Source organism: Sander vitreus, chromosome 18, assembly GCF_031162955.1.
Source record: "Sander vitreus isolate 19-12246 chromosome 18, sanVit1, whole genome shotgun sequence".
In the NCBI taxonomy this organism is placed as follows: domain Eukaryota; kingdom Metazoa; phylum Chordata; class Actinopteri; order Perciformes; family Percidae; genus Sander; species Sander vitreus.
Genome location: NC_135872.1, coordinates 5,051,604 through 5,075,034, shown reverse-complemented (window position 1 = coordinate 5,075,034; position 23,431 = coordinate 5,051,604). Strand labels below are relative to the sequence as shown.

The window sequence follows — 23,431 nt, the reverse complement described above, 5'->3', positions numbered from 1 at the left end:
AGGTGTGTTTTGGGCGTAACATGCAATAAACCAATCAGAGTTTCATCTCTCATTCCCTTTAAAAGCCAGGCGCGTTTGTACCTTGGCGCATTGCTGTTATGATGGCGGATTTGCACCGTAATATTTTTTATTTGTAATCTTTTGCATGTTTGTGTGCTGCTGCGCGTCCCTGTGTGTGTAACAAGCATAGTGTGTGCGCGCGCTGTGCATGAGCCTAGGCTCATTTTACTAATGTGCTGTTAAAATAACAATGAAATGCTGCGTTATTGACTTTAGACCTGATTTTTGTTGGTCGATGGTGCAATCACTTCCCGCTGCCTCAAGATAGCAATACGCCAAAAATGCACTTGAACACACCTCCCTGTAAGACCAGCATGCTCATGGGGGCGTGCACAGATGAAACGCATGGGTGCAGTGCATTTCTCGCTCTTAAACTAGCAAAGACACTTGCAGTCGATAGAACTATATATGCATATATATATATATATATATATATATATATATATATATATATATATATATATGTCATTGATTTACCTTTCCTGAATGCACCACCTTTGCAGTAGCACTCCAAAGCTCTCTGGTTGTTTCTGATCTTCTCATACAGATCTCCTGCCTGGTCAGGGGAGACATAGAGAACATCAATTTATTAAGACAAAGTGATATGTAAGGTTGAGTCCGGGTTATTCGGGATTGTTAGGAATGTTAACTATATGACAAATGTATGTGGACACCCAAGCTTCATTAGTTTCAGTTGAGTGTTTTCTTGTCCAAAAGTTTAAATGTTAATTCAGAGACTTTTCTAACCTTGCAAGATACAAGAAATATACAAAATGTCAGCAGGACATATTGGCTACTGCAAATTAAATCACACATTACCAGCATCCAAATCGACCTTCAAACTATTAAATTAATGAAACCCTACACCATCAGGATACAGCAACACGTTTTGTTGTGAAGTTTCCTTCTCTCTTCCCCACCTGTTACATATACACAGATGGCTGGAGGAGGAGAATTGAGTTCTCAGACAAATGGCTACAAAAAGAGACACACAGAAATAACAGACAGATGGAGGGAGATAGAGTGCAATGCTGAAAAAAAACTAAGAAAAAAATGTTCCTCTGTTGATACCTCTCCTCTCCTGGCACTTGTTAGGAGAGGAGAGGAAGATGAGGTGAAAGAATAGGATCCCAGTATAGACAGCTGTGATCAATTCTACAATAAACAAGACAGACAGAGATAGTTAGATGGAGACAGAGTCCACTCACTCTCTCATAAAACTCTCCCTTGATGAGACTGGCGGCGATGCGGCTGACAGTGTCGCTATTGTTGGTGATCTCCGGATGGCTGATGGCCAGTCGGGCGGCTTTAGCCGGCAGTCCGGCCTTCAGATAGAGGTTGATGGCCCCCTGGAAGTCTCCCTCGCTCTCCTTCACCTCACCGGCCTTCTCGTCCTGACCCGTCTCCGTTAACCACTGGTAATAGTTCGCACGCAGACTGTCCAGCTCCGGGTGGCCCTAAGAGAGTCATTTTGGGTTGAGTGGGGTTGGTTCTAGGTTAGACATAGGTTTAAATCTAGTGCTGAAACAATTAGTCGACTGAGAGAAAATACATTGACAAAAACTTTAAAAGTCTTTTAATCTCAAAGCCATTTATTTAGCAAAAATGTTCACTGCAGTTTGCTGCTTTTCACTGTTAAAAATATGATTGTACATTTATTATCTTTGGATTTTGGTCTGTTAATTGGAAATAAGCAATAAAAAGATGTTAGCTTGGGCTCTGAGAAGATATAATAGGCCATTATCTGATATACCAGTAATCAACAAATTCATTGTTAGTTGTAGCCATATTTATATACAGTAAGTCACAGTTAAAAGGTTCCCTGTGGAGTTTTAGACATCTAGTATTATAGTTGGGGACCTATCGGGTCAGATCACAAACTGTGCACAGATCCAAGCTCACTTAGCTTTGCTTTTGGTCCTTTAGTTTTTCAGGCATCAAGTCTGCACTGAGGAGAACGTCTATAGAACGGTATTCAAGACTTATCTGATGAAAACCCAGAGAACTGGCTAAATTACTGCACCACAGAAGAGGTTACAACAGCAACAGAGAGCAAGAACCAAATCTCCCTCAGGTAAAACGCAAAGTATAAATTTAGTCTGTCGGTTATTACCTTGGCTTCAGCCACAGCGATGCAGTCGTCCCACATGTGGAGCTCCTGGTACATTTCTATCGCTTCATCGATGGAATTCTGCAGACACAGAAAACAATTAGGACATTTGACTCAGTGCTGCGCAAATATATAATCAACATCATTACAATTTTGGCTTCTGCAAGTAATAAAGCGTAAACATATGTGATATTAATACAGTGTGTTGAGAGTTCCTGATCTGGAGAATTCAAGCGTGGGCTCCTACTTAATAGGTAAACTACCTGACTAATCACTCGGTAGACAGAAGATAAATGGTATACTACTTTTTTTTTTTTTTTTATTGTGTGAGTGTTTGGTTTACTGTAAAATGCATCAGTAATTCATTCTACATATTATATATAAATATGCATATTGTAAGCAAGTGTGTACACAAGGTTTGGTTGTATGAGGCACAACAGGGCGTGTCACCAACCTGCTCCACGTAGTGCATCTCAGCCAGTTTAAAGTTCTTATCCAGCATGGCCACGTGGGCTTGGACTTGGAAAAACTCTGTTCCATCTCCTCCCTGCTCAAAAGACACACACACACACACACACACACACACACACACACACACACACACACACACACACACACACACACACACACACACACACACACACACACACACACACACACACACACACACACACAATCCTGTGATCACTCAGTTTGTACTGTGTTGACAAAATGTAATCAGTTTTATGACAATTTCAAGATTTGTAATGGTGCATTTTTTTATTTTAAGATAACAGAAAAGAAAAAAGAAATTAAAAAAAATCACAGTTACTTTGCAGATTCAGATTATTGCAGATTCAGATTATTAATACAAAATAAAAAGAAATGTAATATTAATAAATGAAGCTACCGGGCAGAAGTAAGTGAAATAAGCTCCATCTTTACCGGCTGCAAGATTAAAGTGACAATGATTAATGCATCAATATTTATAATCCAGTGGTATAATATATATATTCTTCTACTGGTATTTAATCACTTGATCCAAAAATATGTATATACTACCCTCAAAACTCTGTATCTGTTGTATAAATGGGTCAGTGTGGAGATGTATTGTGTCTTTTATCTGTGCTCTCTGTGTAATCTCTACCATTTCCTGTGAAACTTTGTCAGCGATCTGGTTTGTTTTGTGGAGGAAACGCACTGTTGAGACGTCTCCCAACGCAGCAAAACACCTAGAAATGATAAAGAAAAACGAAAAGAGGACAAGCATGTAAGTAATAGAGGAAGAAAGACAAAACACAGAAAGAAACATTCAGTGAAGAGAATGTAGAGGGGAATATCAGCTGGTCAACGCTTTGAAAAACTGTTCACTTAATGAACTGAGATAAATGAGGGCTTTTGTCTAATTAGCCTTCAGATACTCTGCAGTCTAAAGGGGCTGAGAAATAAAAAGGCACATCTAAGCATTTGGCCCCTTTATTACCAACTCTCTCTGAACAGTTGCATCAGATTAATGAACAAGTCATGAAAGAAAAAAAAAAAAAAAGTTTAAAAAGTAAAAAGTCCTTCTGTCTGACTCTCTTGCTTTCCTCCCTCCCTCATTAACATTATCCATTCCAGACGAAAATGTTTCTTCCACAGATTTCATGATTTATGCAAATCAAGCCGATGCCTAACGAACAGCATATGCATTATTTATGAAAGAGAATTCAAATTGGAAAGTTTCTCTAAACAGAGAGAAATAAAGATGGAGGGAGGGAGGGAGAGGGAGAGAGAGAGAGAGAGAGAGAGCGAGAGAGAGAATGCTTATGATTAAAAAATGTCTAATAATGAAGTTAGAGAGGGAGGTCAGACAGGGACACAGTATTCTGCGGTGTGTGTGTGTGTGTGTGTGTGTGTGTGTGTGTGTGTGCTTGTTTAACTATATTCGTGGGGTCCAAAAACCAGGAGTCCAGTATACTTGTGAGGTCCCGACAGCTTCGTGGGGCCAAAATGCTGGACCCCACAAGTTTAAAGGGCTGTTTGAGGGTTAAGACTTGGTTTTAGGATTAGGGTTAGATTTTTAGATATTAGACTATTTAGACTATTTTAGATATTTATTTATTAGGTTATGGTTAGGGTGAGGGTAAGGGTTAAGGTTAGGCATTTAGTTGTGATGGTTAAGGTTAGGGTAAGGTGCTAGGGAATGCATTATGTCAAAGGGTCCCCACAAAGATATTGCCACAAACCTGTGTGTGTGTGTGTGTGTGTGTGTGTGTGTGTGTGTGTGTGTGTGTGTGTACACTTATATATATGTCCAAAAGTGTGTTTTTTATTCCAGGGTGCCCTTGTTGTCTCCTTTCTCTTCTGTTACTAAGATAAGTTTAACTTACAATGAAGACTGATAAAGAATGTAATTGGCTCAGAGATACGGACATTAGCTTGCAAGGTTGTGTGTGTGTCTTGCTGACCTTTCTGCGATGTGCAGCTGGTGAGCCTCCAGAGCCAGCTTGCTGAGAGTCTTCCACATGGCTTCAGTCTCTGGTGACATCTCCAGAGTCTCAAGGAACGCTGTAGCTCTGCACATATACACACACAAACACACACACACACACACACACACAGTGTGACATGCAGAATGAGAACAGTTGTACTCCGACCACACAAACATACAGCAGCATGTCCTGTAGGTCACTGTGAATTGCTTTTGTGGCATTGGCCTTGTCCGGTAAGAATTCTTAAGAATAGCGCCCTATTAAAATTGGAGATGATCTATTTTACTACACTAGCGGTGAAGTCACAGAGAAAGCTCCTGCATTGTCAGCCTTCGTTCTCTTACAGGGTTTCTGCGGAAAGGTACATTTAGGACCTCAGAGAATGCAATGTGCAAACCGTTTCACGATCATACATGCCAAAGTATAGAAAGTATGATGGAAAACAAGTAGAGATGAGACTTCCCAGTAGTATATATAAGAGCAAAGAAGCAGCAGAAAATTGATGAATGGATTAAATTATTGGAGTTTTCACAAAAAACGGACACTTGTTCATTCTTAGCTGATGAGCTTCCTAGCTTTTGTAGCACGCAGTAGTGATTGTGTTTGCTGCAGTCTCCTGCAGCACAATCCACTGACAAAACAATCCCACTTTTAGTTTATAGGTGTGAAACGGTCTCTACAGCCAGCCATCACATACAAAAATAATTTTATAATCAACATCAGTGCCTACAGCAGGCAGGAGGAAATATTGGATAATTTTTGGTTTTAATTTAAGACTTTTTAAGTTCTAAGGCCCTTTTTTGTTTGAGGAAACTGAATTCAATGCATACACTTTCAAGATACCCTGTTTTATCTGTGGTCAGTTTCTCACCAGATGGACAAACACAAGAATAAGAAAAATCCTAAACGTTGGTGTCCTCACTTTGTGTGACTGAGTTCAGAGCTACAGTGAAGAGTTCAGCTGCTGCTCCTCCAAACTGAGAAAGGTCAGTTACAACGATCTGAGAGCATCACTTTGGAGGTGTTTAAATCACGACATACTAAGGAGACTATGCCGCCAAGCTGGCCTGGGAGCTCGGAGGAAACCCTCAAGAAGAGCTTGAGGAAGCTGCTGGATAAAAAGGACATCTGGCCTCTTCTGCTCGCCCTGCTGTTACTGTGACTCAGACCCAAAAAAAAGCAACAAGTCGTTTGAAGCTGGATGGATGTTCAACACAACAATAATAACAGTGATGGTATCACATAGTTTAGGAAATCTTTGTAATGGAAAGACAGAAAGAAACCTTCTACATAAGACTCCAAGTCAGTCAATTTGAAAAAATCTGGGAGAAGTGGACTACATACATTTTCCTGCCCTTATTTTGTTTAAATCTGGGTTTCATGTAACTTAGTAATCTTCCTTTTAATCCATTTTATTTCGATTCTTTATCCTTCTTTTCCCTTCTATTTATATACAGGCCGACTGCGATACACTCCAAGTGGAGTTACACCCCGTGTTTTGTTTGCACGGATATTATTCTGTTTAAAAAATCTGAAAAATTTGGATCACTCTGTAAAGGTTTTCAATCCAAAAATGATTGTGAAAACTGCTGATACCATGTGATTCTCAATAATAACAATAAAAAATAAAAATAATGACAGCGATGGGTTGATTTTTTAATGTAAGTCTAATATCTATCTAAGTAGTCTAAACTTACCTGTCATAATCGCCGTCATCAATTGCAGTACCAAACTCAATGAGGCCTTCGTCCAGCGTGTACGTCACAGTGTTGACGCCCTCCGTCACAATCACGTCTGTCTTCCCATCGACTCTTTCTAGATCCACAATGTCTCCCTGACAAAGAGAAGTGAAAGCAATTTAAACCTCAATTAGAGAGTTGTGGTCTGTAACTACAAATTTGAGGTAAAATGTCCATGTCATGTTACTTTATAGTTCTACAACTCAGAGGGACATATTGTACTTTTTAACTCTGCTCCATTTATTTGACTGCTATAATTACTTTACAGATAAAGATTTTACATACAAAAGTATTAATTATTTTTTTTATTTTTTATTTTTTTATTTATCCAGGTAAGTCGATTGAGAACAAATTCTCATTTGCAACGACGACCTGTCACATTCACACAGTTCCACATTCATACCTGGAAGCTGCCCAGTACAACCACAGTCTGATCTGCTGGCCACTGAGCAGCTCCACTGGAGCGGTTGGGGTAAAGGGCACCTCAGTGTTGGTAATTTTATCCTGTCCGTCTGGGGATTGAACCGGCAACCTCCAGGTCACAAGCTCGCTTCTTTAACCCTTTAGGTCACCACTGCCCCATATGATCAGCTTACAGAATTTGATGCACCTTTGTAGATTAAACTAATCAACAGTATATAAAGTAGTTACAACTAGCTTAACTACACAGTAAAATGCTACTTACACATTAATGCATCAGTAATAATAATCAAATGTATAGTAATATATAGCACTCACAGGAGCTGTTTTCTGCATTGAGTACTTTCACTTTTGATACTTTAAGCACATTTTTGCTAATGTTACATACACACTTTTACTTAAGTAACAGTTTGAATGCAGGACTTTAACTTATGTTATGAAGTATCTTCACAGTGTGGTATTAGTACTTTTAACTTAAGGATCTGAATACTTCTTTCACCATTGCGATTTTGTAATTACAAAGAAGTCCCTGCAAATATTAAAACTTTTTTATTTATTTATTTTTTGATGGACCACAGCAATTATTTGTCCATTAACTAGCTGTAATAATTGATGCACTTAGCAAAATATGAAATAAATTGTCCAACTGCACCCATGTAAGCACTTCCTCTGCCTGGTTTTTATAATTAATGAGAACATCAGTGAGGGAAAGCAAAAGCAAATAAAGTTGTTTTGGTATAAAAACAGGAAAATATATAAAACTATCAACTGCAAACTTAGTAGCACAACTACAACGGATGGGTCAGAGGTGGAAACTCTCTTTAAAAGGGGAACTCGGTTTACTCATCATAAGGAGAACTACTCAGCCTAAAAAAACAATCGTGTAATGCCTTCTGTGGTTCTGGAGGAGGCGCTTTATCATGCCTGACAAAATAACCCTGATGATGGCAGGGTAATGTCATTGGGGTTATTTCAACGTGGGCTTGGAGACTACAAACTGGCGGTGTGGAGTTTGAAAGACATGGGAAATTAGCAGGAAGAGAGGGTCAAATGAAAAGATGAAAAAGGCCAAGATGAGGGCTGTTTTATACTATACTTAATAACCTTTTCAGTCATGTAAGATGTAACCTGATGGAGAACAGACAAATACGCACTCACACATACAAAGTGAACAAAGCCTCACCTTGATCGGGAACATGGTGACGCTCTCAGGGCTGTCGATGCTGTACCAGATGCAGAGGTTTCCCCTGTTTTGGCCGACCACCACGTCACTGCCAGGCACCCACTGGACGTAGGAGCAGAAACTCAGCAGGGTCGTCTTAACGCCGCTCTCTATGTCATACAGATGGAGCTAAAGAGGAAGGAGAGGGAGATACAGAAATTCATCAGAGGAAATAGATTTCTTGCTGAGAGTTAGATGAGAAGGTTGATACCACTCTCAGTATATGTCAATTCGATATGAAGCCAGTAGACAGCTTGGTTTAGCATACGGACTGAAAACCGAGGGAAACAGCTAACCTGACTTTTTCAACAAAATCCTCCCATCAGCACCTCTAAAGGCTCTGACACACCAACCCAACGACCGACCGTCGGCAGAAAATGCAGTCGGACTGATCAGTCTCCCTGAGTTGGTCAAAAAAGTGCCTCGGAACACACCGAAGAGACGCTGACTTGAGTGTATGATCTGCGCGTGCGCGAGACGTAATACGTCTTCATAACAGCAGGCGGCGCTAATCTGTATTGTCACCCAAAAAATTAAACCCAGCAGCTGATTGGACAAACGTGTCACGTGGGTCTGGCTTCTCCCGAATTTCAAAGCCAGACCATAATGGCGGATCATTCAGAATACAATCTCATATGGTACTAAAATAGTTCACCGAAACGTGTTTCTGAACACATTTTAAGCGAGAAATAGGCCGTGCAGTTGCTGAATCTGTCTTCATTTCAGATCGACAAAGGTCAGTTTAAAAGATTTTCAGATTTTGAGAGACTCTAGTCACGCTCATCCCACTTGTCATTTCCGGTAACTGGTCACTGAGTCCGACTGCCCACTGGCCCATTCAACGAGTCAAATCGGCCAAAATGAACGGAACACACCGAACAGACTCGAGTCACCGACCTCGCCAGACTGTCCGATGGCCGATAATCGGGTTGGTGTGTCAGGGCCTTTAAGTTCACTAATTAACATGTTTATACGTTGTGTGTTTTATCCGTACAAAAAAACTCTGATGTTGTCGAGTTTCTGCAGGCTTCACCGAGTTAAATTTAAGACTTTTTTTAAAAAGACCTTTATAATACCACACAGAATGCAATTTAATACCTCTTTCACATACATACCAGGCTAAATATTATCAGTGAGAGAGTCAGTAGGGTAGTAGGTCAGTATTATATCACTTTTTAAAGTATATAACTATAATTCCCAAAGGTACAATTAATTGCATCGATGCTTCCGAGCTACTGGAGCTGCAGTAGTGACAGTATTTGTTGCAGGCCTCCTGCAGCACAATCCACTGACAAAACAATCCCACTTTTCATTTATATGTGTAACGTCTACTGACAGCTCTCAATCACATACAAAAACACTTAAAAACTAGCATTTCTGCCAGCTCCGTGTTGAATTAACAGATATGATTGACCTCCTCCTCTAACTCATGGCAAGAAAGCAAATAAGTGGATATACCATAGAAATATATATTTAAAAAAAAATATATTTCTATGGTATTTACAAAAATGTCAAACTAGTCTTTTAAACCTACATTGTGTAATTTTTTTGAGTTAATTCTTAGCAAAAACCCCTTTGTTCTTTCACAAATATGTGCTCATTCATGTGTAATTACTTCCACCAACTAATCAAAGTATTCTCGTAAACGTAGAATCTGCCATTCAGAATCATTCAAAATACATACCAGCGAGTCGCTCAAATGACGGCCGCCATGTTGCGTCTCCATCTTTAAAATACATTAGCCAAAGAGGGACATACCTCTGCCTTTTGCCCTTTTACACTCAGTGGCACCCCACACCGTGACGAATGCCAGGGGGAGATTACTCGCCAGGGAAGCGAAAAAAGAGAATTAAAACGACAACGCGACGCAAGACCAAAGTTAATATTGGAGTGGCTAGAACAGCTGCGTGTAAACGATGGCGATACTAAGAGCTAATTTCGGGTTCGGCCACCATAGCAGTTAAAACGCGATCGGAATGGGAGGGGTTAGAAAGTAATATTCAGTTGGTTGTCATATACAATTTCACCGCTAGATGGAGAAATTATTACACAATGTAGCTTTAACGATTGCAAAATGTCCATCAGATAATAAAGAGCCTTTGGAGGTCAATGACAGACCTGGCAACTAGTTTGCTATAGTCAGATGTAAGAGCCGGTTTCCATAGGTTTCTGGATGAAACAACAGTTTAACTCATAAACACAAAGTTGATTACCTTTCAGCAGCACCATCTGAGTACTCACACTGCAAATTTATTCTGCTATACTCTTGATGATTGCAGGTCATGTAGATTCTATAAGCTACAGTGGCTCCCACAGCACTTAATATGTATGTGTGGGTATGAGAGGCAGCCCCGCTGTTGTAATCAGCTACTTTAATATCTTCCCCCCCACCATTTTTAATAATGCTGCGTCTATAGTTTCACCCTGGAGCTCAGCCTGCCAAGTTTTAATGCAATGAGGAGCAGCAGCCTGTTGATAAGTTCACATGAAAGTAGGTTCCAATTAAAGAAACATTTGTTATGCATCTTGACATTTTTTTCTTTTACTTGTGGTGAGTACTCTGAATATGTGCTGTGAATGTGAATATCCAAAGAAATGTGAAAGAGCATACATTCTTTTCAATCTGGTAAGCAAAGGCAGTTGGTTTTGTATCCACTTAATAGGCCGATGGCATGCACATCTAATCTTTATGCAGCATCAGTACTGAATTGAAGGTTTAAAAAAAAAAAAAAAAACCTGTGCAAAAGAAACAACACACTAAAATCCGAAGTATTCACGTCAACATTCTGGCTAGAAACTGTTCAAGTTAAAGATTTCTGTCTGCATAACAACCACATACCTTTACAGTGTCTAAAACAGGGAGAGAGAGATTACAAAGATTTTTCTGGTTCTAATTACCCTTCAACTTCTCGTTCTTCGGAGTTCTTATGTATATTTCACAATCTGTCCCACTAAAGTTCGTTTACTGAATAATTTGTACATTTTTACCTGAAAAAAATAAGAGAGGAGCAAAAAGTTTGAAGCCACTGAGGGATTCCCAATTACCAGAGTTGTCCATGTCTTTGCCCCAGGGCTTACACATCAAACTGCTCCATTACCCCGGGGCAACAACTGACAGCAGCTCTCTGCCACTCTCATCCTGCACATCCTGTGAATCTCAGCCCTGACAAAACCCGAGACCTTTTCTAAATGTTGTTTGTTCTTGGTATAGAGGCGAGAAAAGAGGAACATGTATGTTTCTCCACTCAAATGTCTTGCTTCCTCAGTCCAAAACCCAAAGATATTCAATATGATATAAAACAGAGAAAAGCAGGAAATCTCCATATTTGAAAAGTTGAAAACAGAAACCATGAAAAATTACTTTAAATGATTAATCGATTATCAAAACAGTTGCCGATTCATTTTCTGTTGACTAATCGATTAGTTGACTAATCGTTGCAGCTCTGATGTAAAGTAGACACTGCTTTGTTTAAAAAGGTAACAAGCCAAAAAGGTTGGGAATCCCTGAACTACAGGGCATACGTAAACAACACTTCATACATAACTTCTTGGTTTGTTGTCTTTTTGCACCTTTTGTTGTCTGCCTTGTTTGAACTACTTCAATGTTAAATGCAGCACCATTGGCTCAACAGGAATTTCATCACTACTGGTTACTTGTACATAGATGGGTTAAAGGTGCTGTAGGTAGGATTGCGAAGATCCAGGACTTAGCCAAAAAATTGGAACGTCGACAACTTCTCAGTCCCTCCCCCCCTTTCCGCTAAAGCCCAAAACGGTCTCCTAAGCCCCTCCCCCCACAAGGGAGAATTAATGCGTGTGCATGAGCAGTGATTGACACGCAGTTAGACACCCTCCCTGGCCCTGATTGGTGCATCTGAACAGGGAGCTGTGAATTTTTGCAAATCTCACTACAGGCTGTAGGTGGAGCCAGAGGAGCTGGATTTTTAAATTCCCCGCTTCATGTAGTTCTACTGGAACATAGGGTCAATTTCAGCAAATATGACAGAAAGTTAGTTTTATAAGTCTTACCTACTGCACCTTTAACAGTAAAGTTCTCATGAGACTAATGGTGTCCCCTGTGGCAAATGCAGACACATTTATTCTGAAACACTATCACATCACCTGGATGACCAAAATGGCTCCACAAAAAGCCACAAGACATTATTTGGGTGACGGACGTGGCTCTAACTTTAGACATGCCCTAACCAAGGCTGGACTCACTACTTTACTTATCATCATCTTATGTATAATCTGCCCTTCTCTGCCTTTAGACCTCCCTCCCATTGTTTCCACTCAGGCTGCTGAGGTTTTCATTCTCACCCGCAGCTTCTTGTCCCTGAACAGCAGTTTGCGTCCGGTTTCATTGAGTTCCAGCCAATCAATCTTGGATTGTTGGCTGATGGTTCCCAGATTGCAGCCCCCGGCTAAGTCCACTGAGGGGAGAGAAAAAGGACAGGTTAACTGAGCAGCAGTCAGACTGCCAGTGTGACAATATGTCTGGCTAAAATTGGACTCATTTGATGATAAGTATCTATAATTCTATCAGGCAGAGTGAGCCGTGTCTCTACTTTAAAAACGTACCTGCTCTGGTATCACCTTGACAGTATTAGTCTGCTGATACATCACATTTTTAATTAAAATCCAATATGCTCCAGTCAGTGTGGTCCACTCAATGGAAATTATACAGTTCCAACTAATGATGTACTGCAGTTCTTTGTAGTTGCAGCAGTTCAGCAGTTTAATATTATGGTGAGTAATCATGTGTTGATACTAGCTCTGGCTCAATGTGTAAACCAAGATATACTAAAAGATTTATGGGGAGAAAAATATCATAATTGCAGCATCATCAGCATCCAACAGTGTTAAAAACCCACAGTGTTGAAAATTGATGAGTCACTATTACTTATAGTAAACTTATACAGTACTTTGGATAACCAAAAAATAGCTTCTCTACATCGTTTTTTGTTGGTTTGCTTTTCGTGCCTGAAGAAGACCTGAGCTGGGTCGGCTCGTGGCTAATAAAAGCTAAAGCATATTGTATTTAAAAATTATGAATGATCAGTCATGGAAATATTCAGATCTTTTACTTAGCAATACCACAGTGTAGAAATACTCTGTTACAAGTAAAAACTTGCATTCAAAATGGTACTTATTGTTAAAGTACCCAAAGGTGCTCATTTTGAAGAGTGGCCCATTTCAGAATAATGCATATAATGCAATTCTCATTATTGATGCATTAATGTGTTCCTCACTTTAATGTTGCAGGTGGGGCTAATTTTATTTATATAATAAAATATATATTCTTTTACTTTATATATTGCTGGGTAGCTTGTGAATTGAACCCTGATTGAACCCCACAGATCAATAAAGTCGTATCTTAACCGATGATAATACATGATACTGTAATTTATTTGTTGATCATATTTTGTATTATCAATCTGAATTTGCAAAGTAACTAAAGTTATAAAATAAATCTAGTTGAGGACAAGTATAAAGTAGCAGAAAGTGGTAATCTTAGTACCATACTTGAGTAAATGTACTTAGTTACTTTCCACCACTGTAAATGATCATACCAACATCAGAGTGACAAACCCATTCTTACCAATACAAATGGTCTTTATATCAATCAGATATGCAAGCTTCTTGTTGTCTTCAACTCCTCTCTGCTTCCTCTCATTTAGTCGGACACTGCAAAACAAACATTGGTCGATGTGACCTGACTGAATTTACACTGATTCGACATGCGAGTGTTAAATCCAGCATCTGCTGGCTTGGCTTCAGCTGCCGTTCAAACCCCCAGGACATCCCTGATCGTGATGTTGTCATGCGACAGTGTGCAGCCAGAGGCGAGGAGCAGTCAGAGCATCCTGAGACCTGCTGCCTCAACCGCCGTCGGCCATTAGTCAGTCACCCGGGGGACGTCAGTCCTGACACTTTTGACAGGGCTGAATATTTTAACATGGGTGTGTGCTGACGAGCAGGCTGTGGCTCGCTGACTCTTATGAAGCCTCACTGGCGTGATACCTGGAATTTCTGCACAGCTCAATACACCCATCTAATGGACAGAGCTGGAGATGCATATTAGGAATGATCAGGGGCTGATTAATGGACATTAGTGTTAAAAGGGGCTTACTGTACAGATGGAGAGGTAAAGGGGCTTTTACATTTTCATACATCTAACAATTTTTCCCCCCAATCATTCTAGAGTCGAAACTCTCAAAAAATGATTCTGATATTCAACAAAACAATGAGTTCCGAGTTACACGTGATACCAGTTAACAGTTATCAGTTAACCAGTTACAATCATTTATATCTGTCTGACTTATCTGTGTTTGTTCTGTGGAAGCGGACAAACCTGTTGAGGTTGACTTGACATGGTGCGTTTGTTTTGTGTAACTGGACCTACCTGATCAGGTGAGGGTTCATAAATTCTGTTCTGACTGATCCCAGGATCTCATTGTTACTGTATTCTACCAGGCTCAGCTCCCCAGCGTTAAAAATCATACACACCTGGAAGATAAAACACAGTAGCATGTGGTATAATGGGAGCAGTAGTAGGGGACCTGGCAGCCACACAGGTACAACACATGACACAATGGTACTGCAATTATAGTTTACAATGTATTGCTCATTGTGGGACTGGCTCTAGTGGCTGTAATTCTGCACCAAGGCTGAATTTCGGGAAAGAGACACAGTATTACAGTATTAGGGGACCACTAAGGCCTATATAAAAGAGACTTCAGATACAGTATTAGAGGACCACTAAGGTCTATATAAAAGAGACTTCAGATACAGTATTAGGGGACCACTAAGGCCTCTATAAAAGAGACTTCAGATACAGTATTAGGGACCACTAAGGTCTATATAAAAGAGACTTCAGATACAGTATTAGGGGACCACTAAGGTCTATATAAAAGAGACTTCAGATACAGTATTAGGGGACCACTAAGGCCTATATAAAAGAGACTTCAGATACAGTATTAGAGGACCACTAAGGTCTATATAAAAGAGACTTCAGATACAGTATTAGAGGACCACTAAGGCCTCTATAAAAGAGACTTCAGATACAGTATTAGGGGACCACTAAGGTCTATATAAAAGAGACTTCAGATACAGTATGAGGGGACCACTAAGGCCTATATAAAAGAGACTTCAGATACAGTATTAGGGGACCACTAAGGCCTATATAAAGAGACTTCAGATACAGTATTAGGGGACCACTAAGGTCTATATAAAGAGACTTCAGATACAGTATTAGGGGACCACTAAGGTCTATATAAAGAGACTTCAGATACAGTATTAGGGGACCACTAAGGTCTATATAAAGAGACTTCAGATACAGTATTAGGGGACCACTAAGGTCTATATAAAGAGACTTCAGATACAGTATTAGGGGACCACTAAGGCCTATATAAAAGCATCCAAAAAGCACCATGTCATAGGACCTTTAATAATAATCTTCAAGCTGCCAAAAACACACGTGTGTACTCACCGTTTCATTTTCAAAAAAGAACTTTTCGTTTCCCCCAGAACCAGGCCATGGCACCTGAAAGAGAAGCAGCAGAGTCAAGGCTCAAATGTCCACCTTCATTTATTGTGAGAAGATATGTACGTATGATATGACACAAACTTGAGGAGGTGAATGGATTTCATTCACGCTGTTTAAAAGCAGTGAAGAATGACAGCCTTCAGTGGAAGAAAAAGTCCCAACAACAACAACAACATGTGTGTCTTCAGCATTTTTCCAAATGTAATTTCATTTCAAATTCATCTCTATTATATTGGCATGCAGGCAGAAGTTTTAGAGGCTGACATTTTAAAACCTCAGCAGATAAACTCAAACAAAGGCATGGCTAGATATCAGCTGAAGTACATAAATGTGTTGAATTTGTGCGATTTAGGTGAAGTGACCCTTTAAGTCCTACCTCGCTCAGTTTATTTGTCAGCAGGTCTCCCAGAAGAAGAGTGTCGGAGGTGTGAGCCACCAGGTAGCGATCTTTGCCCATGATTTTGACTTCTTCTATCTCATAACCATAATAGGACTTCAGGACCACCCGGGTTCCTGTAGAGAGGTTCCTCACTATCACCTAGAAGAAAGTGGAAGAGACAAAAATGCAAATAAAGAAAGAAATAACACATTTCATTTGTTTTTGTTTTTTTAAATAACAGGGGTGATATTCAATGACTTGATGCATAAGCTTAATAAAACTGGACTGACCAAGGTCTACGTATCAGTTTATTTAGATATGACACACATAAATCCATCTGCACTCTGATAGAGTATAATAATCCGACCAGCTGTAACAGGAGGCAGACACACTCACAACGGGAAAGAAAGAAAATGTTGCTTATGAACTATTGACTGGAAAATGTAATTACACATCAGCTTGTCTCAAGAATTTCTCAATCCTAATCTCGTCAATTTCAATGTTGTATCTCGTTTTTTCAAACAAGCACCAAAATCAATCCATGCATTAAATAACTTGGGATATTGTTTTGTTTATTAAAAACTATTTCTACACATTTATATCAGTTGGGTTTACAGCGTTATTATTCTGTGTCACAAACTAGTGATTGTCACAGATCAGGTTATTCTTTTCCCAGTTTCCAAAGTTTATAGCACAAATAATATAATACAGCATGTGTTTTCTGGAATAACTGTAAGCCTATATTTACATTTTGTTCAAATAACTAGCTTAAAATAATGCAAAAAAAAGAAATGATATGCATTTCCAGCAGAAGAGATACTTGTCACTTGGTGTGATCAGACGACCATCCCATAAAATGTTGTTTGAAACCTCCTTAATTAATATGTTTGTAAGATTTATATTTTTGTTCGGTTGTTTGGTCAATTACTGGTCCATGTAATGCATCAATTAAATAGAATATCCAAAGATACTGTGATTGTTTCCAACCCCTTCATGTTCCTTTCTTAATTAGTCAATAAAGATACTTGGGGGTTTGCACTTCAATTCATTAAATCTGAATTATTGGTATTGCACAATCAACTGGCTGTTTTCAAATCCACATCACATTAATTGGCAAGTGGCAGAGACCAAAGTGAGGGCTGGAAAAGCTTATATTGTCCTGATGATGCCTACTCATTGTTTTTGCTATTGTTCGTGCAATTAAAAGATATTTGGGCGCCTGGGTAGCTCACCTGGTAGAGCATGCGCCCATATACAGAGGCTCAGTGCGACGCCGCGGGTTCGATTCCGACCTGCAGCCCTTTGCTGCATGTCATTGGCTAAGCTGTTCTATCAAATAAAGGTCTAAAATGCCACACACAAAATCTTAAAAAAAAGATACTTCAGTTGTGTGGTTGTCTCTACCTGGCTCAGGCCAACATAGGTCATCTCAAACTTGTTCTTATAGATGGTTCTCCGTAGGCAGCAATCAAACAGCTCCACTCCCCCACACAGTGTTCCCTGTCAAGACACAAACACACAATAAATAAACACATTAAACACCTATTACAGATTTGTTTTAGGTTTGTGTTTTAACAGAGGAATAAAGATACATGATTTCCATGCCATAGTAAGCTGTTTAATTGAACTCTGCATGCATGTACATGCGAGCACTGCTGCAAATCTCCACTGAAGAAGTAACGAGCAAAAGGCACACTAACAGAAGTTGGCGTTAAAGTCACACTCCGGATTAAAATATTGTGATAAATAAGTATTTACAGCACAGAGGCGTGATCCATCTTTCTTCCAGGCCAAGCTGGTGATGGTGTAGAGGTTTAGAATCTCTTTAGGCTTGGCTTCATCCCACACGCCTCTCCTGGGAGCCCAGTTAAACACCCGCAACCTAGGAGAAACATCAGGGATAGAAACAACTTGCTGACACTATACAACGTATATGGCATTCTTTACTCAGCTGAAAGGCATCATAGTACTGTCTGTATATTGACGAAGGGACCATACACTGACCGGTCATAACTGCCAAACACAACCGACTGCCCGCTGGGGCTGGTGGTGGCCACGGTGAACTCCCTCTCTGTCCGGTCGCGGCTGTACTCAAAGGTCTGCAGAATGTGACCTTCCCTGCTGTAGGCCACCACCTTCTTGTCACAGCCGCCCACCATGATGCTGTTTGCACCCCAGGCCAGAGCGTAAGGTGGGCACGGGTGCATAAACAGCTTACCCTGTGTCAAAGTGGGAGCGTGTTTCGTTAGTCTGATAGAAGCATTGAAAACAAAATACATACCCGAAATGTTGCAGCGACCACTGGTAAATGTGAGTACCTGAGACTCTCCTGAACCTTCATCATCAAAAAAATAACGCACGACTGTCCCATCAGCGTGTCCAGACAGGATTCCTTTACCAGAAACACTGACACAGAACAGACAAATAGCACTTAATGAGAGTACCACGGAAGAAACATAAATAAGTATATCATTTGTTGGCATTTTGATTAAATATGTAATATGTATAATGCATTTACTTGGTTGCCAGAGAGACAACACAGGACTCTGTGCCATAGATGGTTGATGACTTGTTTGTCTGAGTGTTGGCAAGGCGAACCTATGTAAAAAAAAAGTCCGAAAATTAAACCTATTTACGACATTTCATTTATTATTTGACCTAAAACAGCTTTTGAATGCTGATATTTTTTGCTACAAGGCAGACAGCAGTTATAACAACTGTTCGGTAACATTTTAAGTTAAGGTAAGTTTCTGTATAACAGAATGGCAACAAATTATTTTAACTCAACTACTACTTCAAGCACTACTGCTGTCTGCTTTCCTACTGGTACTTCTGTAATACTCCTATCAATTATAATACACTGAACAACATTTATTTAAACATGTTGCTGACTTACCTTGCCATCCACTAATCCATAAACGACTGCATGCTCTGCAGGCCACAGCAAGCAAGTCACAGCGTTCTGCAAGACAGTGAATAAAATGCTGCATTACAAAGATGTCAGAAAGTTGGAAATTCAAACTTCCTACCAGGAAAAAAGCTCTCCGACATGCAAAAGCCATTTAAGTCAAATTTCTAAGTAAGAAACCCAACCCAATGACTTCCAAAGCGTAGATGTTACATTACATACAATGAACACTAAAACAGCAGCTAGAACTATACGATAACTATACATGTTTAACATAATCGTAATGAAACATTTGTGATCCCCCTTCAGCCTTACATGGCTCCAATCTACTAAAACATCTGTTCGAAATTGATTTTTAGGCTCAAGATTCGATTAAAAACCGATTCTCGATTAAAAAAAAAAAAAAACGATTCACGGGCGCCCGGATAGCTCAGCTGGTAGAGCAGCGCCCATTTATAGAGGTTTACTCCTCGACGCAGCGGGCCAGGGTTCGACTCCGACCTGCGGCCCTTTGCTGCATGTCATTCCCCCCCCCCTCTCTCCCCTTTCATGTCGTCAGCTGTCCTGTCAAAATAAAGGCTGAAAATGCCCCAAAACATAATCTTAAAAAAACCCGATTCACAGTATGTAAATGTAGTTGCTTTTCCCATGTGATTGCAGTAGACATAACACAAAAAAAAAAATAATAATATGAAAATGAGATTTTTGGAATTCTATGAATCGATTTTGAATCAGTAGAGCTTGAATCGTGATACGAATGTGAATCGATTTTTTTGCACACCCCTATTAACTGTTGCATTAGCGAAATTATTGTCCAGAAACATCAGGAATACATACAGTGCTTGTCACTACCATTTATTTTTTACACCACAGAAACTGCCTCTTTAAGCATGCGGTTCACTGTCAAAAGCGTCTACTCCCGTTTACTTACCGTCTGCACAAATTTGTTGCAAATGGCTTTCTTGTCCCCCCTAGGAGAGATGATAACACCGATAAAAAAACGGTTTGCATGCATTAACATAGATAACAAAATCCAGATTAATATGGGAGATGAAATCAGCCACAGGACATTACCAATCCTCTCCAATTTTGTAGACAAAGATGATGTTGTCGGACTGGCCGATGGCGATTTTGGTGGAGTCCGGTGAAAATGCCATGTCATTGACAACATAGCTCTGTTTTCCATACTGACAAAAGATTACAGATTGGATTATTATTAACACACAACCTCCTGTTAGAGGAAGGCATTTCAACAACATACAGTATACTCGGAGATGCCATGGGACAGGACTTAAAGGCATTAAAAAAATGGGCACTGATGGTCTATTAATTTCAAAGGCCAATATCCACACTTTTGAATTCTACATTAGAGATATTATCTGCCAAGTGTCCTCATCTTTAAATTTGAAAATGTAATGCCAAAAACACACCCATGTTGCACTTGCAAAATAAAAGTTGCACCAAAGCAAGCGGCACTTAAGTTCATCACTGATAGCAGGATGTTCAGAAAAAGATTGCATGATCCAAATCAGGGTTTCTCCCAACATTAAGATGTTGTTGATATGTTGTATGTATGATATGGTCCTGCTGTATCGAGTGTATTAGTAAAAAGAAAAGGAAAACATGGTTTTGTACGATATATATATATATTGTGGCTGTGTAACATTGATTCAAATGTTTCCAATAGCAATACGTTTTGTAAAGAGTGTTGCAGTCTGTCTTAGTCTCTGCAACAAACTCTGAAATGCCTCATTAGAATCACTTCGTATGAAACACTTCCTACTGATAATTAGTGCAGTATCGATCAGTTCTATAACATGATTATTCAAGCATACGTATGTGGAATACACAATTGTGTTGAAATAATCAGTTCAGGTTAAGATCTACCCGGCCACCTGTGGAAGAGTTATCAATGTTATGGTAAATTATATCCATCATATTAGATGTGACAACAGTGTCTGTAGCATACTTTATTTTAACAGAAGGCCAATTTAAACGCCACGTGTCATGTTAATACATTATACTACTTCATTGTTATCCATAATAAGATTCTGTAGATGGTTTATGTCCATCTTCTTCTTCTGTGTATATATATATATGTATATATAATGGGCTCTGCAAGGTTCATATTGTTCCCGTTTTACGCAGCAATGCCACATGCTTGATACACTCCGATGTCCTTTTGATACAAGATGACAATTCTTTGTCCCCTATACTTCAAATAACTCAACTAAAACGCTCCTCTTTATGGTCCCCTTTGGCTTTTATGTTCAGGGCTCCTTACAATTGGACTCTCTGGCTTCATTTAGCTTATTTTAAAAAATATATTCTCTTTTTTTTTAAACAAATGACGTGTTTTCCGTAATGCTATCACTGAATCGCCTTGAAAGTGAGATTGAGATGATACATCTCAGTGGGGTTTATTGATATAACCCATTTGACGTCATGTATTAGACATCATTAGGCTATAACTGGACTCCTGTCTCACCTTGGAGTCTAGGGGTTTGGTGGAGAATTTGTCCCTCCTCTCTCCCTGCTCATCATAGAGAAGCACCACTCTGTCAACAGTGCAAACAGCGAACTTGGTGTTATTCGGTGCCCAGGCCATGCATGTCACCTTGGCAGCACCCTCCTGCGAAGGAAGGCAGAGAAAACAAACAGTCAGAAGTGATAACGAGCCCATGCCTTAGCCGAGCATCCCTAGTTAGCTAGTTTTAGCTAACCCCATACATCACATTATGTTCTGTAACGACATGGGCTCGCGCCAAACGCCATAGAAGATTTACCTGTTTTAACTGTCAAAGCTGATATAATTAGTCGACTGCTAAAACATAACGTTGTTATCATGAAGACGCAGTCTTCAGCTAATTCGGTGCGTATTAGCAGTACTTTTTTCAACCAAGTAACGCTCCGCGGTTGCTAACGAACACTGTAAGGTAACTTAACGTTAACGTAATGGTAAAAATCTTTAACGTTATTTAACAGCAACTTAAACATGGATCAGTCAAGTCACTCAAATGCCGAATTGACAAGAGGAAATAATGTTGTTAGCTACAGCTTTCGAGTCGTGTTATAAAATAACGTTACATAGTCACACTTTTTAATTAATGTTGCTCTCCAGCATCAGCTAACGTTAGCATTAGCTAACTTGTCACTGTACTTACCTGGGGTGTTAATAGCGTTTTAAGATGCTTCAGTTGCATTTTCGGAAGCCTTTAGGAAGCTCGTACGGGGAAGAACGTTATTAGTGCTGAGATAGAGTGCAATCTTTAGATTATGGCAATTTCCGAGATAGCAGCTAGCAGGGAGCGCATCTTGGTAGTAAACATAACTGTGATCTCTTTAGTTACCTCCTGATCTCCTTAGTTACCGCTGGGGCGGGGACTTATGGTGCATTTAAAGCTATGGGAAATGTCAGATGCTGTTACAAATTAGTCTATTGCATGGTTTTGGTTCGACACATTTATTTTAGTCAGAAAAATAGTTTGTAATTGTTAGTTAGTTTTAATTAATGCGTTATTGTTATTAGCTATCATAGAGAGTACATCAAAATATGCATGTAGATTCAAGACTAACATCTGTGTATGAGCAAAATCTGAAATACAGTCAAGCGTTTCATAGGCTCCGTGTTTCCAAAGCTATGATCTCGGTCAAAATTATAAAGCTAGCTATATAATAACAGACACAACAGTGCAATGTTATGTATGTGTGTTATAGTAATGACTTCTTCACAGTCAGTGAGTAGGTTATTCTTTTAGACGTCCGTATGGACAGAACTTGTCTTAGTGCTCAAAAGGTTCTCTGGAGATGCCGGGGATTGAACCCGGGGCCTCATACATGCAAAGCATGCGCTCTACCACTGAGCTACATCCCCTTCCATGCTTAAAGTTCCGAAGGGGAAGAATAAATAGCTGAATTATTTTTTGTCCACATGTATTAGAATAAAGGATGCAATAATGGACTACCGTAATAATAATAATGAATAGGCGCACTCGTCAACTAAAGAAAATAGTTATGACAACAATTATGACACTTAGTTGCGGCAGGTACACACCAGTGGAACAATATGAGTGACCCCTTATGTTAACTATGCCGAGGTACAATACTGCTAACCATAGCATGGGACTTTTGTTTCTACTCTGTAACGGATGCGACTTGAAATGTAGCAAAGTACAATACGTGTGATGAAAAAAAAGTACCATTTATTCAAACTGTGTCAAAATAGATGCGTAATATATTTCAACCAATAATTGCATAGGGATTGAAGGTACATCAACGTCATCAAGTACTAACAGTATCAAAAGGCCTATTGTTCTACATTTATTTGACAACATTAGTTACTAGTTACTTTGCAGCTTTAGATTATTAATTCAAAATATCAACTAATACATTTTGATGTATTATTATAGATTTTACCATGGTCTGGGTGAATACTCAATTTTGATTGGCTGCAGGGTGTCCACAAATAAGTGATATAGACCACCTACTAAAGGAGTTCTGGTGAAAATGACTGTTTACCGTTCTAAATGAATGCGCTACATTAAAAGAAAAATATATTTGAATTTGTTATTTCCAACACTGAGTAGTCCTT

General features: G+C 39.5%; 1 protein-coding gene and 1 non-coding gene across 2 annotated transcripts in view; both read right to left on the bottom strand.

Moving 5' to 3' along the window:
• The window catches only part of ift172 (intraflagellar transport 172), a 45,407-nt gene extending 23,208 nt beyond the window's left edge, over positions 1 to 22,199 (bottom strand). The window contains exons 1-23 of the mRNA XM_078274792.1: positions 22,005 to 22,199; positions 21,329 to 21,472; positions 19,915 to 20,027; positions 19,772 to 19,811; positions 18,829 to 18,894; positions 18,451 to 18,530; positions 18,251 to 18,338; positions 17,937 to 18,151; positions 17,691 to 17,814; positions 17,337 to 17,432; positions 15,930 to 16,091; positions 15,497 to 15,550; positions 14,411 to 14,514; positions 13,607 to 13,692; positions 12,325 to 12,437; positions 7,966 to 8,133; positions 6,321 to 6,457; positions 4,600 to 4,707; positions 3,297 to 3,381; positions 2,625 to 2,717; positions 2,174 to 2,251; positions 1,269 to 1,517; positions 538 to 616 (exon numbers count right to left, since the gene is read on the bottom strand). Coding sequence (XP_078130918.1) covers positions 538 to 616; positions 1,269 to 1,517; positions 2,174 to 2,251; positions 2,625 to 2,717; positions 3,297 to 3,381; positions 4,600 to 4,707; positions 6,321 to 6,457; positions 7,966 to 8,133; positions 12,325 to 12,437; positions 13,607 to 13,692; positions 14,411 to 14,514; positions 15,497 to 15,550; positions 15,930 to 16,091; positions 17,337 to 17,432; positions 17,691 to 17,814; positions 17,937 to 18,151; positions 18,251 to 18,338; positions 18,451 to 18,530; positions 18,829 to 18,894; positions 19,772 to 19,811; positions 19,915 to 20,027; positions 21,329 to 21,472; positions 22,005 to 22,043 — 2,521 coding nt within the window. The 5' untranslated portion in view covers positions 22,044 to 22,199. The remainder of the gene's footprint in view (positions 1 to 537; positions 617 to 1,268; positions 1,518 to 2,173; positions 2,252 to 2,624; positions 2,718 to 3,296; positions 3,382 to 4,599; positions 4,708 to 6,320; positions 6,458 to 7,965; positions 8,134 to 12,324; positions 12,438 to 13,606; positions 13,693 to 14,410; positions 14,515 to 15,496; positions 15,551 to 15,929; positions 16,092 to 17,336; positions 17,433 to 17,690; positions 17,815 to 17,936; positions 18,152 to 18,250; positions 18,339 to 18,450; positions 18,531 to 18,828; positions 18,895 to 19,771; positions 19,812 to 19,914; positions 20,028 to 21,328; positions 21,473 to 22,004) is intronic.
• A 443-nt stretch (positions 22,200 to 22,642) lies between these two features.
• Positions 22,643 to 22,714, bottom strand: trnaa-ugc (transfer RNA alanine (anticodon UGC)). The gene has a single exon. It is a non-coding gene; the product is annotated as a tRNA-Ala (tRNA).
• Between the last annotated feature and the right edge of the window lie 717 nt (positions 22,715 to 23,431).